General features: G+C 51.0%; 1 protein-coding gene across 3 annotated transcripts in view; it reads right to left on the bottom strand.

The window, feature by feature from the left end:
* The window catches only part of AASDH (aminoadipate-semialdehyde dehydrogenase), a 471,184-nt gene that overhangs the window by 434,672 nt on the left and 18,049 nt on the right, over positions 1–18,463 (bottom strand). For all 3 annotated transcript variants that reach the window (XM_069200843.1, XM_069200827.1, XM_069200836.1), the window contains exon 3: positions 14,694–14,814. In XM_069200843.1, coding sequence (XP_069056944.1) covers positions 14,694–14,814 — 121 coding nt within the window. The remainder of the gene's footprint in view (positions 1–14,693; positions 14,815–18,463) is intronic.

Here is an 18,463-nt window from a genome sequence, read left to right as displayed (position 1 = left end):
GGTCACCGCCAACAGACAGGCAGAAGACAATGTACCGCCCACAGTATTACCAACCCGCCAATCCGCCACCTTTTCCGGGGAGGATTCACCGTGGATAAAAACACGGCGGAAACAGCTTTTGCAATGGGAAAACGCTCACCTTAACACACTCCACGAGAAAGGAGGGCACCATGGAGCCCGAACTACAAATACTCCCTGCGCGTGTCTTCCTGCTCCTCTACGATCACCAGCAACGTAGGCGCCGAAGACAACGGTTAGTACTGCACCTACGACATAGGGGATGGGGGAGGCAAAAGTCAGGGACACACACGCAACACCCCCACCCCCAACCCGACCCTCACCCACTACAACACACACACCAATGCATTTCCAAACAGCACTGTAACAACCCACAACCCCCCCGGAAGAATGCAAAGACAAAAGGAAATCAGTTCAAACATTGTAATGTATCAAAATACAGTAACCAAATATATACAGATATATATATAAACATTCGAAAATCATACATCACAAGTAGTACTGCAGGTATGCACATATCAATGTCTGTGGACCACTGGGCCCAAAATGCATGGGCGAGGCCCACACTAGATACCTGTCCACAAACGGAGAGAACACTGCAGGGGCATCAGATAAAAATACAACAGGCACCTCAGGGTGAAGGGAATGGGGGGGGCACCTCAGCCGGATTACAGCACCACGCCAGATCCATGACAGGGCTCCATGCCCATTGATGTAAAAGCCACAGTCTCACAAGTCTGTGCAGTGGGTGGTTTGCCCATTGCTTTATCCTGGGGAGTGCAAAGCCACAGTCTCTCGAGTCTCTACAGTGGGTGGTTTGCCCACTGCTTTATCCTGGGGAGTGCAAAGCCACAGTCTCTCAAGTGGATGCAGGTCTCCACTGGTTCTGGAGGGGGACTGGTGCCCAGAGTGCATCACGCTCCCCGTGACGGTCCCAGTTCTGTTACTGTCCCAGCTGCACATGGGCTAACGATGCTTGATTTGGCGGTCTTTGCCCTGTTCAGCGGTCTTCACCATGGCGGTCTTTGCCCTGTTCAGCGGTGCTTGCCTTTGCTGTATGACCTGTTCAGCGGTGCTTTGCCATGGCGGTCTTTGCCCTGTTCAGCGGTGCTTGCCTTTGCTGTCTCTGACCTGTGCAGCGGTGTGTGGTATTACGATCCCTCAGTGCCCAGCGGGGCTGTGGCTGCCGGGGCCCTCCTGGGCACTGACTCTGGCGGTGGTCTCCAGACCAGTGACGATACTGGTGCCCTCCAGGGCACTGACGACTGGTGATGCTGGTGCCCTCAGGGCACCGACTCTGGCGGTGGTCTCCGGACCAGTGACGATACTGGTGCCCTCCAGGGCACTGACTCTGGCGGTGGTCTCTGGACCAGTGACGATACTGCTGCCCTCCAGGGCACTGACTCTGGCGGTGGTCTCCTGACCAGTGACGATACTGCTGCCCTCCAGGGCACTGACTCTGGCGGAGGTCTCCTGACCAGTGACGACAGTGCTGGCGGTGGCATCCCGGCCGGCGGGGAGGATGGCTGCCTTCTCCGCCGTGCTGCTCTTACCAGACTTTGGAGTCTTCTTCTGCCCCTTCACCACCTTGGGAGGAGTCACAGCTGACTCGGCACTCCCCCCGGGACCCTTGTGAGCTATTTTGCCGGCAGAAGTCTTCACCCTCTCCCGTCGGCCACTTTCCAACTTAAGGTGCTTTACAGGGGGTGGACTGGCAGTGCTTTGGCTTCGTGTCATACTGGCTGCCCTGGTGGCCGGTGCACTCCACACACCTTTAATACGCACCACTGGTACCGGACTTTTTTTGGCTGAGGTGCTACTACGGGACCTATGAATTGGAGAGGTGGGGGTGGTGGGACAGAGGTCAACGTTGCTGAGGAAGAGTTTCTGACGAACACTGGGATGGGTAGCTGGAGGAGGTCTGGGAGTGGAGGAAGAGGAGGTGGTTGTAGGAGGTGTAACTTTAGGTGATTTGGGTGCAGGTGCAGGTACAGGAGGCTGTCGTGAGGTGGATGGATGTTGGGTGTGTGGCTGCCCGCGTTTGTGTACTTTGGGAGGTGGCGTCACAGACACACTGGGAGTGGACACAGGGGATGTGTAAATGGTAGTGGGGGTGGTGAGTGCAGGTGAGCGGGGTTTGGTGCTGGGTGTTCTGGTGCGAGTCCTAGTGCCTGTAGATGTAGTGCATGCAGGTGAGAGTGTAGACGACACTGAGAGGGAGGAGGGAGACGACGAGGAGGGGGACACAGTGGAGGCAGTTGGTGTTGCTGTGTCTGTATGTGGGTGATGCTTCTTTGAGTGCCTTTGGGTTGTGTTGTGCTTATGTTTGTCTGAGCTACTTTTGTGTGTTGAGGTTTGTGCATGCTTGTCTGATGGTGTGCTTGGGATAGGCTGGGGTACAGGGGACTGGGTCTGGGTGGAGGAAGTTGGAGGGGGGAGGCTAGACACAGGGACAATGGCTGCCATCAGTGCTGAGGCCAGAGATTGCAGGGTTCGATGAAGGGCACCCTGACCAGAATGAATGCCCTCCAGGAATGCATTACCGTGTTGCACCCTGGATGGCATTCACAATTGTAGACTGCCCAACAGTGAGTGACCTGAGGAGGTCAATGACCTCCACACTGAGGGCAGCAGGGGTGACTGGGGCAGGGGCTGAGGTGCCTGGGGCGAAGGTGATGCCCACCCTCCTGGGTGAGCGGGCACGGAGCGAAGGCTGAGGGGCTGCTGGGAGGGCGGTGCTGGTAGGGGGGTGGCAGCTGTACCTGTAGAAGTGGGGGGCACAGATGGTGCCGCCACCACAAGGGAGCTCCCATCGGCGGACGAGTCCGTGTCGCTGTTTGGTGATCCAGTGACCAACGTGAAGCTCCCCTCGCCCTCCATCCCACTGGTGTATTCAGAGTCTGTGGTGTGGCCCTCCATGGCCATGTGGGATGCAGCTTCCTCGTGCTCCGGTGCCACTGTACCTCCGCCTGATGATGCTGATGCACAAAAGAACAGGGAGAGCACGAAAAGGGGGGGGGGGGTACGACAGAAGAAACACAGGTTGAGTGCATGGCTTACCGCTACCGTTGGCGGACAATACAGACACAGCAGCCCCCTGCACTACGCCGTGCTCTTGGCCTCTACAGATGCAATTCCTGGGATCTGGCCTACATGGCTATGGTGGACATCTGCACACATAGATGACACAGGGGCATGTCTACCTGTACTTGGCACTCTACAGAGGTGGGGTGGAGTGCCACATGGCCTGCATTCCGGAGGGGCCTAGCCTACGTAACTCGCCCTGGCCTAGGGAAACCCACAGCCCTCCTCCCCCACCCAGACCCCTTCACTGCGTGCAAAGTCTGCAGAATGAGAGTGTACTCACCCGCTTGTGTCTGCTGTGATGCCCTCAAGCGCCCATCCAACTCCGGGTAGGCCACCACCAGGATCCGGAACATCAGGGGGGTCATGGTGCGACGGGCACTCCTCCCATGTTGGGAGGCCATCCCCAGCTGAGCCTCCACCGTCTTCTTGCTCCAGCGGCGAATGTCCTCCCATCTTTTACGGCAGTGGGTGCCCAGTCTCTGGTGGACCCCCAGGGTCCGGACGTCCTTGGCGATGGCACGCCAAATGTCCTTCTTCTGGTGGGCGCTGACCTACATGACATGTACAGGGGAAGAAGAGAAGTCATTACCAGCTGCACCGTCGAAGTGAGTGGCCCCCATCCCTACTCTTGCCATGTGGCACATGCATTCACAGTCCTTCATGGTCGCTGAACTCTGCCCCCTTCCTACTGACATCCAGCCCTCTCCACCCAGCATAGCCCATACAACGTGCTCCCTGTGTACTTACCTGTTGGTCTGGAGGACCGTAGAGTAGCGTGTACTGGGGGAGGACCCCGTCGACTAGCTTCTCCAACTCCTTAGCAGTGAAGGCAGGGGCCCTTTCCCCAGACGCACGTGCCATTGTTTTTTCCAGACCAAGGTCACAGCAGCACTTGCAGTGTAGGTCCTCTCCTGTCGAAGATCAGGTATCGAGTGATTGAACAGATAGAAAATGGCGGTCACGTCCACGGCGGTGCGTATCATCACCGCCAGCGCACTTCATCATTGGCTCCTGGGACCCATGGGGTCCAATGTTAACCAATGCAGCATTGCGCCGCAGTCTACGACCGCCTACCGCGACGGTGTACAACGCCAGCGCAGATACCTCACATCCCATTGTCCCACTTTAGAGGTCAGACAGCCGCCATTTCAGGGGCCCACATGGCTTCATTTACTACTGCGTCACACATACCTAGCCCTACACTCAACACACATACAGGAAGAGTTTTGTATTTGGTGTCGTGTTCTGTGTAGCTGTGGGTACATACCTGGGAATTTGTTGACTCTGTGGTCGCTGTTGTCCTTCTTAGGCACCGTCAGCTGGGACATTTGAGGAGATGGCGGAATCCTCTGGTGTACCGACCGCTGGTGGACCTGTTAACAATGGAGGAGCCACATTTGATCATCACCTACAGGTTTGACCGTGCCACAATCCAGGAACTGTGTACCCAGTTGGAGCCAGACCTGATCTCACCAATCCGCCATCCCACAGGAATACCCCCTGAAGTGCAGGTGCTATCAGTGCTCCACTTCCTTGCAAGTGGATCATTTCAAACAACAGTGGCCATGGCATCAGGGATGTCCCAGCCTATGTTTTCAAACGTGTTGTCCAGAGTGTTGTCTGCCCTGCTGAAACACGTAAGGAGCTACATCGTTTTCCCTCAGGTGGAGGATTTGGATGCAGTGAAAGGTGACTTCTATGCCCTTGGACATATCCCCAACATCATAGGTGCTATTGATGGCACCCATGTAGCTATGGTCCCCCCACGCAGGAGTGAACAGGTGTACAGGAACCAGAAGAGTTATCATTCCATGAATGTACAGATGGTATGATTGGCAGACCAGTACATCTCCCAGGTAAATGCTATGTACTCTGGCTCAGTGCATGATGCCTACATCCTGCGGAATAGCAGCATCCCGTATGTGATGGGTCAACTCCAGAGGCACCGGGTGTGGCTATTAGGGGACTCTGGTTGCCCCAACCTGTCATGGCTATTGACCCCAGTGAGGAATCCCAGGACCAGGGCAGAGGAACGCTACAATGAGGCCCATGGGCGGACTAGGAGGGTGATCAAATGCACCTTCGGCCTCCTGAAGGCCAGGTTCAGGTGCCTCCATATGACAGGTGGTTCCCTATTCTACTCACCAAGGAAGGTGTGCCAGATCATCATCGCCTGCTCGATGCTTCACAATCTTGCTTTGCGACGCCAGGTGCCTTTTCTGCAGGAGGATGGTCCAGATGACGGTGTTGTGGCTGCTGTGGAGCCTGTGGACAGTGATGAGGAGGAAGCTGAGGAAGAAGACATAGACAACAGGGAGTCAGTCATGCAGCAATATTTCCAGTGACACACAGGTGAGAATTATTTTTTTTTACTATTACATTCACTTTCACACTTCTACCTCTATCCTGTCTGTCAATTTCAACCAGTATATGGTAACTGAGTTGTACATTTCCATTACGGTTTCACAGGTGTGGTTACCAACGTGTGTCATCTGCTTGCATCCTTCTTAGACTTGTGATGTGTGACATAGGTATGTTGGATTTACATTTGAAAACTCATTTTGTCACTGTCATTGCTAATACACATTTTCAAAATCACAGACTGACTCCAGATTGTTTTGTGGTTCAAGGGTGTTTATTGAAGTACTAATTATTGGAGGGGGTGGCAAAATGGTGATGGGTGATGGTGGAGGAATGTCCATGGCAGAGTCCAGTGTATTAGTCACACAGCTGCACGGCCCATATGGTCATAGGAAGTGGAGCTGGGGCAGTTCCAATCTGGACAGGGTAACAAAGTGAGACAGTGGGAGGATGTAGGAAAGTACCATCTTGCCTGGCATGTTACCCCCATTTTTCACTGTATATATGTTGTTTTAGTTGTATGTGTCACTGGGACCCTGCCAGCGAGGGCCCCAGTGCTCATAAGTGTGCCTGAATGTGTTACCTGTGTTATGACTAACTGTCTCACTGAGGCTCTGCTATCCAGAACCTCAGTGGTTATGCTCTCTCATTTCTTTCCAAATTGTCACTAACAGGCTAGTGACCAATTTCACCAATTTACATTGGCATACTGGAACACCCTTAAAATTCCCTAGTATATGGTACTGAGGTACCCAGGGTATTGGGGTTCCAGGAGATCCCTATGGGCTGCAGCATTTCTTTTGCCACCCATAGGGAGCTCTGACAATTCTTACACAGGCCTGCCACTGCAGCCTGAGTGAAATAACGTCCACGTTATTTCACAGCCATTTACCACTGCACTTAAGTAACTTATAAGTCACCTATATGTCTATCCTTTACCTGGTAAATGTTAGGTGCAAAGTTACTTAGTGTGTGGGCACCCTGGCACTAGCCAAGGTGCCCCCACATTGTTCAGGGCAAATTCTCCGGACTTTGTGAGTGCGGGGACACCATTACACGCGTGCACTACACATAGGTCAATACCTATGTGTAGCTTCACAATGGTAACTCCGAATATGGCCATGTAACATGTCTAAGATCATGGAATTGCCCCCTCTATGCCATCCTGGCATTGTTGGCACAATCCCATGATCCCACGGGTCTGTAGCTCAGACCCAGGTACTGCCAAACTGCCTTTTCAGGGGTTTCACTGCAGCTGCTGCCAACCCCTCAGACAGGTTTCTGCCCTCCTGGGGTCCAGCCATGTGAGAAAGTAGCCTCTTTCTAGCCTTGTTGCCCCCACTTTTGGCCTGTTTGTGAGTGTATGTCAGGGTGTTTTCACTGTCTCACTGGGATCCTGCTAGCCAGGGCCCAGTGCTCATAGTGAAGACCCTATGTTTTCAGTATGTTTGTTATGTGTCACTGGGACCCTGCTAGTCAGGACCCCAGTGCTCATAAGGTTGTGGCCTATATGTATGTGTTCCCTGTGTGGTGCCTAACTGTCTCACTGAGGCTCTGCTAACCAGAACCTCAGTGGTTATGCTCTCTCATTTCTTTCAAATTGTCACTAACAGGCTAGTGACCAATTTTACCAATTTACATTGGCTTACTGGAACACCCTTATAATTCCCTAGTATATGGTACTAAGGTACCCAGGGTATTGGGGTTCCAGGAGATCCCTATGGGCTGCAGCATTTCTTTTGCCACCCATAGGGAGCTCTGACAATTCTTACACAGGCCTGCCACTGCAGCCTGAGTGTAATAACGTCCACGTTATTTCACAGCCATTTTACACTGCACTTAAGTAACTTATAAGTCACCTATATGTCTAACCTTTACCTGGTAAAGGTTAGGTGCAAAGTTACTTAGTGTGAGAGCACCCTGGCACTAGCCAAGGTGCCCCCACATTGTTCAGGGCCAATTCCCCGGACTTTGTGAGTGCGGGGACACCATTACATGCGTGCACTACATATAGGTCACTACCTATATGTAGCTTCACAATGGTAACTCCGAATATGGCCATGTAACATGTCTATGATCATGGAATTGCCCCCTCTATGCCATCCTGGCATAGTTGGCACAATCCCATGATCCCAGTGGTCTGTAGCACAGACCCTGGTACTGCCAAACTGCCTTTCCTGGGGTTTCACTGCAGCTGCTGCTGCCGCCAACCCCTCAGACAGGTTTCTGCCCTCCTGGGGTCAAGCCAGGCTTGTCCCAGGATGGCAGAACAAAGGACTTCCTCTGAGAGAGGGTGTTACACCCTCTCCCTTTGGAAAATGGTGTGAAGGCAGGGGAGGAGTAGCCTCCCCCAGCCTCTGGAAATGCTTTCATGGGCACTTTTGGTGCCCATTTCTGCATAAGCCAGTCTACACCGGTTCAGGGACCCCTTAGCCCTGCTCTGGCGCGAAACTGGACAAAGGAAAGGGGAGTGACCACTCTCCTGACCTGCACCTCCCCTGGGAGGTGTCCAGAGCTCCTCCAGTGTGCTCCAGACCTCTGCCATCTTGGAAACAGAGGTGCTGCTGGCACACTGGACTGCTCTGAGTGGCCAGGGTCAGCAGGTGATGTCAGAGACTCCTTCTGATAGGCTCCTTCAGGTGTTGCTAGCCTATCCTCTCTCCTAGGTAGCCAAACCCTCTTTTCTGGCTATTTAGGGTCTCTGTCTCGGGAAACTTTAGATAACGAATGCAAGAGCTCATCAGAGTTCCTCTGCATCTCTCTCTTCACCGTCTGCCAAGGAATCGACTGCTGACCGTGCTGGAAGCCTGCAAAACTGCAACAAAGTAGCTAAGACGACTACTGCAACTCTGTAACGCTGATCCTGCCGCCTTCTCAACTGTTTTCCTGGTGGTGCATGCTGTGAGGGTAGTCTGCCTCCTCTCTGCACTAGAAGCTCCGAAGAAATCTCCCGTGGGTCGACGGAATCTTCCCCCTGCAACCGCAGGCACCAAAAAGCTGCATTGCCGGTCCCTTGGGTCTCCTCTCAGCACGACGAGCGAGGTCCCTCGAATCCAGCAACTCTGTCCAAGTGACTCCCATAGTCCAGTGACTCTTCAGTCCAAGTTTGGTGGAGGTAAGTCCTTGACTCACCTCGCTAGACTGCATTGCTGGGAACTGCGACTTTTGCAGCTACTCCGGCCCCCGTGCACTTCCGGCGGAAATCCTTTGTGCACAGCCAAGCCTGGGTCCACGGCACTCTAACCTGCATTGCACGACTTTCTAAGTTGGTCTCCGGCGACGTGGGACTCCTTTGTGTAACTTCGGATGAGCACCGTTTCACGCATCCTCGTAGTGCCTGTTTCTGGCACTTCTCCGGGTGCTACCTGCTGCTGAGAGGGCTCCTTGTCTTGCTCGACGTCCCCTCTCTCTCCTGACGCAATTTGCGACATCCTGGTCCCTCCTGGGCCATAGCAGCATCCAAAAACGCTTACCGCACGATTTGCAGCTAGCAAGGCTTGTTGGCGGTCTTGCGGCGGGAAAACACTTCTGCACGACTCTCCACGGCGAGAGGGATCCATCCTCCAAAGGGGAAGTCTCTAGCCCTTTTCGTTCCTGCAGAAACCTCAGCTTCTTCTGTCCAGTCGAAGCTTCTTTGCACCCACAGCTGGCATTTCCTGGGCATATGCCCATCTCCGACTTGCTTGTGACTTTTGGACTTGGTCCCCTTGTTCCACAGGTACCCTAGATTGGAAATCCATTGTTGTTGCATTGTTGGTTTGTGTCTTTCCTGCATTATTCCCCTATCACGACTTCTTTGTCCTTTGGGGAACTTTAGTGCACTTTGCACTCACTTTTCAGGGGAGGGTTATTTTTCTAACTCTCACTATTTTCTAATAGTCCCAGCGACCCTCTACAAGGTCACATAGGTTTGGGGTCCATTCGTGGATCGCATTCCACTTTTGGAGTATATGGTTTGTGTTGCCCCTATCCCTATGTGTCCCCATTGCATCCTATTGTAACTATACATTGTTTGCACTGTTTTCTAAGATTATACTGCATATTTTTGGTATTGTGTACATATATCTTGTGTATATTTCCTATCCTCTCACTGAGGGTACACTCTAAGATACTTTGGCATATTGTCATAAAAATAAAGTACCTTTATTTTTAGTATAACTGTGTATTGTGTTTTCTTATGATATTGTGCAAGTGACACTTGTGGTACTGTAGTAGCTTCACACGTCTCCTAGTTCAGCCTAAGCTGCTCTGCTAAGCTACCATTATCTATCAGCCTATGCTGCTAGACACCCTATACATTAATAAGGGATAACTGGGCCTGGTGCAAGGTGCAAGTACCCCTTGGTACTCACTACAAGCCAGTCCAGCCTCCTACAAGCCAGGCTTGGCCCATGAAGGCAGAACAAAGGACTTCCTCAGAGAGAGGGTGTTACACCCTCTCCCTTTGGAAAAAGGTGTTAAGGCAGGGGATGAGTAGCCTCCCCCAGCCTCTGGAAATGCTTTCATGGGCACAGATGGTGCCCATTTCTGAATAAGCCAGTCTACACCGGTTCAGGGACCCCCTCAGCCCTGCTCTGGTGCGAAACTGGACAAAGGAAAGGGGAGTGACCACTCCCCTGACCTGCACCTCCCCTGGGAGGTGCCCAGAGCTCCTCCAGTGTGCTCCAGACCTCTGCCATCTTGGAAACAGAGGTGCTGCTGGCACACTGGACTGCTCTGAGTGGCCAGGGTCAGCAGGTGATGTCAGAGACTCCTTCCGATAGGCTCCTTCAGGTGTTGCTAGCCTATCCTCTCTCCTAAGTAGCCAAACCCTCTTTTCTGGCTATTTAGGGTCTCTGCTTTGGGGAATTCCTGAGATAACGAATGCAAGAGCTCATCAGAGTTCCTCTGCATCTCTCTCTTCACCTTCTGCCAAGGAATCGACTGCTGACCGCGCTGGAAGCCCGTAAAACTGCAACAAAGTAGCAAAGACGACTACTGCAACTCTGTAACGCTGATCCTGCCGCCTTCTCGACTGTTTTCCTGGTGGTGCATGCTGTGGGGGTAGTCTGCCTCCTCTCTGCACTAGAAGCTCAGAAGAAATCTCCCGTGGGTCGACGGAATCTTCCCCCTGCTACCGCAGGCACCAAAGAAATGCATCACCCGTCCCCTGGGTCTCCTCTGAGCACGACGAGCGAGGTCCCTTGAATCCAGCAACTCTGTCCAAGTGACTCCCACAGTCCAGTGACTCTTCAGTCCAAGTTTGGTGGAGGTAAGTCTTTGCCTCCCCACGCCAGACTGCATTGCTGGGAACCGCGTCTTTTGCAGCTACTCCGGCCTCTGTGCACTTCCGGCGGAAATCCTTTGTGCACAGCCAAGCCTGGGTCCACGGCACTCTAACCTGCATTGCACGACTTTCTAAGTTGTCCTCCGGCGGCGTGGGACTCCTTTGTGCAACTTCGGGTGAGCACTGTTTCACTCCTCTTCGTAGTGCCTGTTCCGGCACTTCTGCGGGTGCTGCCTGCTTCTGAGAGGGCTCCTTGTCTTGCTCGACGCTCCCTCTGTCCCCAGACTCAATTGGCGACATCCTGGTCCCTCCTGGGCCACAGCAGCATCCAAAAACCCTAACCGCACGATTTGCAGCTAGCAAGGCTTGTTGGCGGTCTTTCTTCAGGAAAACACTTCTGCACGACTCTCCACGGCGTGGGGCATCCATCCTCCAAAGGAGAAGTTTCTAGCCCTTGTCGTTCCTGCAGAATCCTCAGCTTCTTCTGTCCAGCAGCAGCTTCTTTGCACCCACAGCTGGCATTTCCTGGGCATCTGCCCATCTCCGACTTGCTTGTGACTTTTGGACTTGGTCCCCTTGTTCCACAGGTACCCTCGACTGGAAATCCATCGTTGTTGCATTGCTGGTTTGTGTCTTTTCTGCAGAATTCCCCTATCACGACTCCTGTGCTCTTTGGGGATCTTTAGTGCACTTTGCACTCACTTTTCAGGGTCTTGGGGTGGGCTATTTTTCTAACCCTCACTGTTTTCTTACAGTCCCAGCGACCCTCTACAAGGTCACATAGGTTTGGGGTCCATCCGTGGTTCGCATTCCACTTTTGGAGTATATGGTTTGTGGTGCCCCTATCCCTATGTGTCCCCATTGCATCCTATTGTAACTATACATTGTTTGCACTGTTTTCTAAGACTATACTGCATATTCTTGGTATTGTGTACATATATCTTGTGTATATCTGCTATCCTCACACTGAGGGTACTCACTGAGATACTTTGGCATATTGTCATAAAAATAAAGTACCTTTATTTTTAGTATATCTGTGTATTGTGTTTTCTTATGATATTGTGCAAGTGACACTAGTGGTACTGTAGGAGCTTCACTTGTCTCCTAGTTCAGCCTAAGCTGCTAAGCTACCATTATCTATCAGCCTAAGCTGCTAGACACCATATACACTAATAAGGGATACCTGGGCCTGGTGCAAGGTGTAAGTACCCCTTGGTACTCACTACAAGCCAGTCCAGCCTCCTACAGAGGACAATCAGGGTGGTCTCATTTCCTGGCGGGGGTCCTGCCATCTTGCTCTGTCCGGTTCCTGGATCTCAGGGACCGCTTGCGGGGTGGTTGTCCGTCTGCAGGGGGAGAGGTGCTGGTGTGGTGGTCCTGTGGCGGGCGTCCTGTCCACTAGCGCCGGCGGAGGTGGTGGGCAGTTCATCGTCCAGGCTAGTGTCAGGGGCCCCTTGGAGTGCCACAGTGTCCCTCATGGTCTTTTGTAGGTCCTTCAGCACCCCTACGATGGTGCCCAGGGTGGAGCTGATGGTTCTGAGCTCCTCCCTGAACCCCAAATACTGTTCGTCCTGCAGGTGCTGGGTCTCTTGAAACTTGGCCAGGACCGTAGCCATTGTCTTCTGGGAGTGGTGGTATGCTCCCATGATGTAGGAGAGGGCCTCGTGGAGGGTGGGTTCCCTTGGCCTGTCCGCCCCCTGTTGCACAGCAGCCCTCCCAGTTCCCCTGTGTTCCTGTGCCTCCGTCCCCTGGACCGTGTGCCCACTACCACTGCCCCCAGGTCCCTGTTGTTGTTCGGGTGGTGGGTTACCCTGGGTTCCCTGTAGTGGTGGACAAACCGCTGATTGACGTGTCCTGGGTACTGAGGTATGGGCCCGCTGGGTGGGTGCTGTGCTGGTGTTACCAGAGGGTGGAAGGTCAGTGTTGGGCTGTGCCTGTGCAAGGGGAACCGACTGTCCTGAGGCCCACGATGGTCCGTGCTGGTCATCTGGATCCAGTTGGCCAGAGCTGCTGTCGTCACTGTGGGCCTCTTCTGTGGGTGGAGTGGAGAGGTCTGGACCCTCCTGTGTGGTGACGTTACGTAGTGGTCCTGCAGGGGTATAAGAGCATGATTATTGCATTGTGTGTGTCATGGTGTGCAATGGGTGGGTGTGCGTGTACCCCAGTGCAAGCATTCCTGTGTGGGGGCTTGTATGATGATGGTTGGGGGGCTGTTATGGGTATGTGCAGTGAGCATGCTTTAGTGCTGGGTGTCCATGCTTAGTTGTGTCATGCAGGGCTTGGTGTTGGGATGTGTGGTTTGTGTTATTAGTACATTAGTGAGGAGTTGGAGTGATAGGGGAGGGGGCGACGGTGGGGGTGTGTGATAGCATGCAGGTAGGGTGGGGGATCCGATAGTTAAGATTTGACTTACCAGTGTCCATTCCTCCACCGACTCCTCCGATGCCCTCTGGATGCATGATGGTCAAGACCTGCTCCTCCCATGTTGTTAGTTGTGGGGGAGGGGGTGGGGGTCCGCCGCCAGTCCGCTGAATCGCGATGTTGTGCCTGGAGAACACTGAACGCACCTTCCCCTGTAGGTCGTTCCACCTCTTCCTGATGTCCTCCCGATTTCTTAGGTGCTGTCCCACAGCGTTGACCCTGTCGACGATTCTTCGCCATAGCTCCATCTTCCTGGCTATGGAGGTGTGCTGCACCTGTGCTCCAAATAGCTGTGGCTCTACCCGCAGGATTTCCTCCACCATGACCCTGAGCTCCTCCTCAGAAAACCTGGGGTGTCTTTGACGTGACATGGGGTGGTGTAAGTGATGTGTGGGGTGGTGTATGTATTGATGAGTGTGGTGGTGTGGGGTGTTTTGTGCGTGGATGTTGTATGGGTGATGGTGTTGTGTGCCTCTGTCTGGTGGGGTTGTCTATTGCTGTGCTATCTCTCTGTCGCCTTCGTCTCTAATTTTTGGTTGTAGGGGTTTGTGGGTGATGTGGGTGTGTGTTTTTTATAGTGTTGGGTGTGTGGGAGTGGTGTTTGTATGTGTATCAGGTGTGTGTATTTTGAATTGTCCAATGTGGCTGTGTTTTAGAGATGTGTGTGTATTTTGAGCGCGGCGGTGTGTACCGCCAATGGAATACCGCGGTTGAAAGAGCACCGCGTGGATTCGTGGGCCGTGATAGCATGGGCGCGTTTCTGTTGGCGTGACGGTGGAGGTTTTGTTTTCACCAGGTTATCACTGACCTTTGGTGTGGCTGACTTGTGTGGGTGTCTGAATTTCGTCGGATTCCGAAATGTGGGTCATAATAGCTGTGACGGAATTCTGCGGCAGTGTATTGGCGGTCTTCTGCACGGCAGTAAGCACCTTTTACCGCCAATGTTGTAATGACCCCCTAAATGTTTTTAGTATTAGTGTTTTTGCACACCACTAGAACAACTAAAGAATGCTTAAAGGCAATAACTCACCAAGGAAACCAGAGGAAGTAACACAAAAGAATTTTCTGAGCTTTACTTCAAGGGAAATAAGTAGCAGACATTGTTCCAGAGGAAGGGAACGTTAAAAACGTTAGTCTTCCCTCAAACCCTTTGTATCTGAAGAGGGACAATATATGACTTGATTGGTAACATAGGTGCCTTGTTAAAATATATGAAATAAGCAATATGCAGTGGAAGGGCCTGTAGCTTGTTGACCAGACAGATAGCCAGTACAACAAAAGTTCAGGTTTACAACTGTCAGTAGACATTTCAAGGCTACAATAATGCAGTTAGTTATTGTGGGAGGCTGAGAAAGACACAGGAAGCAACATATGGTTCTCTCCAAAGTATGCTCATTGTTTTTACAGCAAATGTCTCTTTTCTCAAACACGAGTGTAAACATATGAGTAATTGCTGCTCTGTATGAAATGGTGCATCATGACTAACAAGACAAATGTATTCCGTCATGCAAATTATCAATCACTAGGGCCTTTCACTTACCTGTACTATGTTGTCTTGCACAAGAATGTATTTGAAGTTACACCTCTTCATAAAATCAAATGCCACATTTGGTGGGGTACCTGGATCAATTGGAGAATATGCTGCTGGTACCTGCAGAATTCTAACCAAAACAAAAAAAAGTACAAAAACAATATTGTAAGATAAACAGCATATTTTTATAGATTTAAATAATCTGAATTATTGAACGATAGGAATATATAGGAATGCCCCGTACCTAATCTGGATATCGAAGCTAAAAGTGAACATGTCAGGCTGCTCACACATTAAGACATCAGGAACACTTTGGAAGTGCCTCAAAATCATAAAGGCTGCAGTAGTGAATTATCTTCCCCATAACCGTATAAACTGCTATTTAAACTGAAAACCCTCAATATTAGCAAGGGCACATGAAAAGTATTTCCCGACTGCTACCTGGAAAATAACTTAGAGCCTATTTACAATAATCCTTAACATATCAATCCTTGTAATGCCTTTTAGAGTAATTTACACAAAATCAAAATATGTTCCCGATATCCCATCCTATGAAACATGATTGGTTGGTCAAGAAAAATAAAAAGGATAGTATGTCACAAGTACAGTTACTAGGGGCTTATTCTCCTGTGGCCCAAAGAACAGCAATATTCCTGATAAAAATGTAATTGAAAAGAAAAGAGCCAGTGTTTTTCCCCAAGATTACTTAATGCACCTATCAGAGCTGAAGGACAAGAACTCATTGACCGTAGACCTCATGTTGTAAAGCAGTGAATATTTCAGATCCTAGGATGTGATTAGCAGGGCTCCAATTATCATATTTTAAGTCACATGTGGTTGCATTTGAATCAGTCCATCAAATGACATGGTTGACATGAAAGCCCTCTGTAGTGCTTTGTGAAGCTGTGCTACCATTTTCATGTACATTTTCTGGTGTGTAATTTACTACAATCCATTGCAAAAGGAATACTTGCCCACCCATTATCCTCGAAGACTGCTTTTTGGAGCTTTTCATAACCATTCCAACTTTATGAACTGTTCTTTAAGGATAAGTCACTTTTTAGAATTTTTCAAATAAGGAGGCATTCCTTCTTAAGAAACCATTATTAAATCAGAATAAGCCAAATAATTTCCAGAATCAATCAAAAAGGCCTTTTCTGCTGAAGATGCATTCAGTATAGCTTCAATCTGTTCTGGATCCTATAACATACTGGGAAACCACCAATCCAGTTTCCCCACCGATGGAGGAAAGGCTCTCCAAGATTTGCAGTCTGCAATACTGAGATCCAGCGTCAATAGATCAGTGATTTAATTTAACTACATTTCAACAAAAAGTTTTACTTATGTTTAAGACCTTTAGACTAATCCAATGTTTTGCATTTGACATATCTGTTTATCATCAATATTCATTCAGGATTAGTTGTTTGCATGGAGAGACTACATAAAAACTGACGTAACTTACCACCAAACCTAACACTGCAATTCCGAACAATGTAAGCATTACATAAATAAATAGGATCAGGTTTGCAAATAAGAAATGATCTGGAAAGACCTGGAAAATGGTGTAATATTTTTAGCTGACACTTGACATTTTTCAGTACCAGTTGTCTGGGAAGGAAAAAAAAAACAGAGACCAGTGTAATATAAAACTGCTTTAAATTGATTGGAAACTGTGCAAGGTCCGCTCAGCCTAGATCACAGGATGGTTGCAGACCAATCATGGAAGAGTCGTTTGAAACAATGAGTGTGCTAGCTGCTCACGTAAGTCTGTGAAAAAGATTTTTGGATACTGCTCACATCTAATACTGCCCTCATTCTAATGTGGGGCACCATATGTACTTAATTAGAACAAATAGTCACCATCACTCATTTAGGGCATCCTATTGGAGGCATTCTCACCAATCGGAGAAAAGCTCTCCTTTAAATACTAAAGCTCTTCAACTATCATATCAGATTCCCTGAATACCTTTCAATTGACTCATCAAGCAGTTCCTGCCTCACAACTTTTACTTGCCGCTTGTTCCTTCTTGCCGATCACCTGCTCTGTCTACCACCATCAAATTCTTATCAGTCCTAATGCCACTTTGTGTCCCTTCTGTCACCTTTATGTCTTCTGTTTTTTCATTCTATTCCTTACATCTCTATCCTGATTTGAAATTTCCCTCCATGGTTTCCATCACATTTTATACCCCTTCCATAGAGAGGCCCTTTTTCTGCAGCTACTTCAAATAATTTTCCTTCTGCCACTGAAAAGCCTTGACACACTCAGTGCCATGATCTTAACTACTACCACTCTTTGACCAAATATGATGTTTTTCTGCTCGGCAAGAAGGCCCAACCAGTACCACGTGTATGTTAAGTTGCCATCCTGTATCCTTCAGCTTCTTCCTCCCCCCACCTCGTTTCAGGTACATTCCAGACTCTCTACTTTCCTCCTGGGCCTTTCTGCTCCTTTTGACAATTGATCTTAGCTATGGAAATCATTACTAAGCACACACCTCACGGGGGCATGGCAACGCAAGACGGCCGATAGTACGCATCTTTGAGAGGCTCCCGCGTCCTCAACGAAATCCTGCAGTTATCCTGCCCAACTGGGCAGATCATGAAGCCTCGCCGATAGCTGCCTCTCCCCTCACCCCTGCCAAGTGCCCTGGAGTCTTTTGGGGCTCCTCGCTGACAGTGGAGAACGTGGGTACATTGCCAGTGCTGGCAGCCTAGTGGAGGGCTGCGGCCAGGGTCTCAAGTGTCAGTCTGCGTGTCGGGCCTGGTCAGCCGATCGCAGCCAGGGCCGGTGAACTGAGGAAGTGCGGTGAGGAGGAGGAGAGAGGGCTGTAGGCGAATGCGGCAGAGGTGGGAGAAAGTCATCTCCCTCTGCCCGTGAGGTGCACTGACCGGTGCGTCAGGCCTGGTGCGCAGACTCGCCCTGGGACACGTGGAGACAGAGAGGTGCGGCAGGGGGCCAGGTCCAGGCATGGAGCTTCCGGGCCCTGCGGTGGAGATCGCAGAGCGGCGACATTGAGGCCCCAACGTGAGCGCAGTGGGGTGGGCCCTGGCTGTGGGGCCCGAGGACCACTGAGGGCCCTAGTCTGGGGCTGGACTGGCCCGCGGGGCTTGGAGCTCAGAGCGCTTCCAGGAGCAGCGGCTGACCGTGAGTGTACTTGATCTGGAGGGTGCCTGTGTGGCACAGCATGGCTGGCAGCAGTGAGGCAGCAGTGAGGGACAATTGGCCCTGGAGGTGTGATTGGTCCCAGAGTTACTGATGGACCCGACTGGAGGTGGGAGCGCCCCTGTTGTTGGACTAGAGCCGAGGGTGTGAACCTAAGTGACAGGAGACAATTGGTGGTTTCCAGGAACTGTTGGACTAACAGGGGTTACCTCTATCTCCCCTGTGACTAATCTGGATGATAAATATTGGCTGTCGTGCCTTTGGGAGTTCTTTCCATCGGAACCCCACCTATGGGTAAAAGCAAGTGATCGGCCATGCTGCAAGGTAACATTATGGAATTATACACCACCCCTGCCATTTGCAGCAGGAGACGCGCCTCACTGGGTGCTGGACTGATGCGGGATTGGATGCCCATCTTGGAGCCTACGAGAGCTGAGCTGTTGGCTGCGATTCAGGGATCCAGGGAGGCACTAAAGAGGAACATCAAATCACTCCAGGCAGACCTCCGGAAGGTATCCGACAAGGTGCAAATCACAGAGGGCTCAATTTCCAAGCTCAGGGCAGAGGTTTACATACTGTGGAAACAGATGGTGGAGGTTACATCCAGAGCCAG

Source organism: Pleurodeles waltl, chromosome 1_2, assembly GCF_031143425.1.
Source record: "Pleurodeles waltl isolate 20211129_DDA chromosome 1_2, aPleWal1.hap1.20221129, whole genome shotgun sequence".
Taxonomy (NCBI): domain Eukaryota; kingdom Metazoa; phylum Chordata; class Amphibia; order Caudata; family Salamandridae; genus Pleurodeles; species Pleurodeles waltl.
The sequence above is the reverse complement of the archived record's forward strand: the minus strand, read 5'-3'. Positions and strand labels throughout refer to the sequence as shown.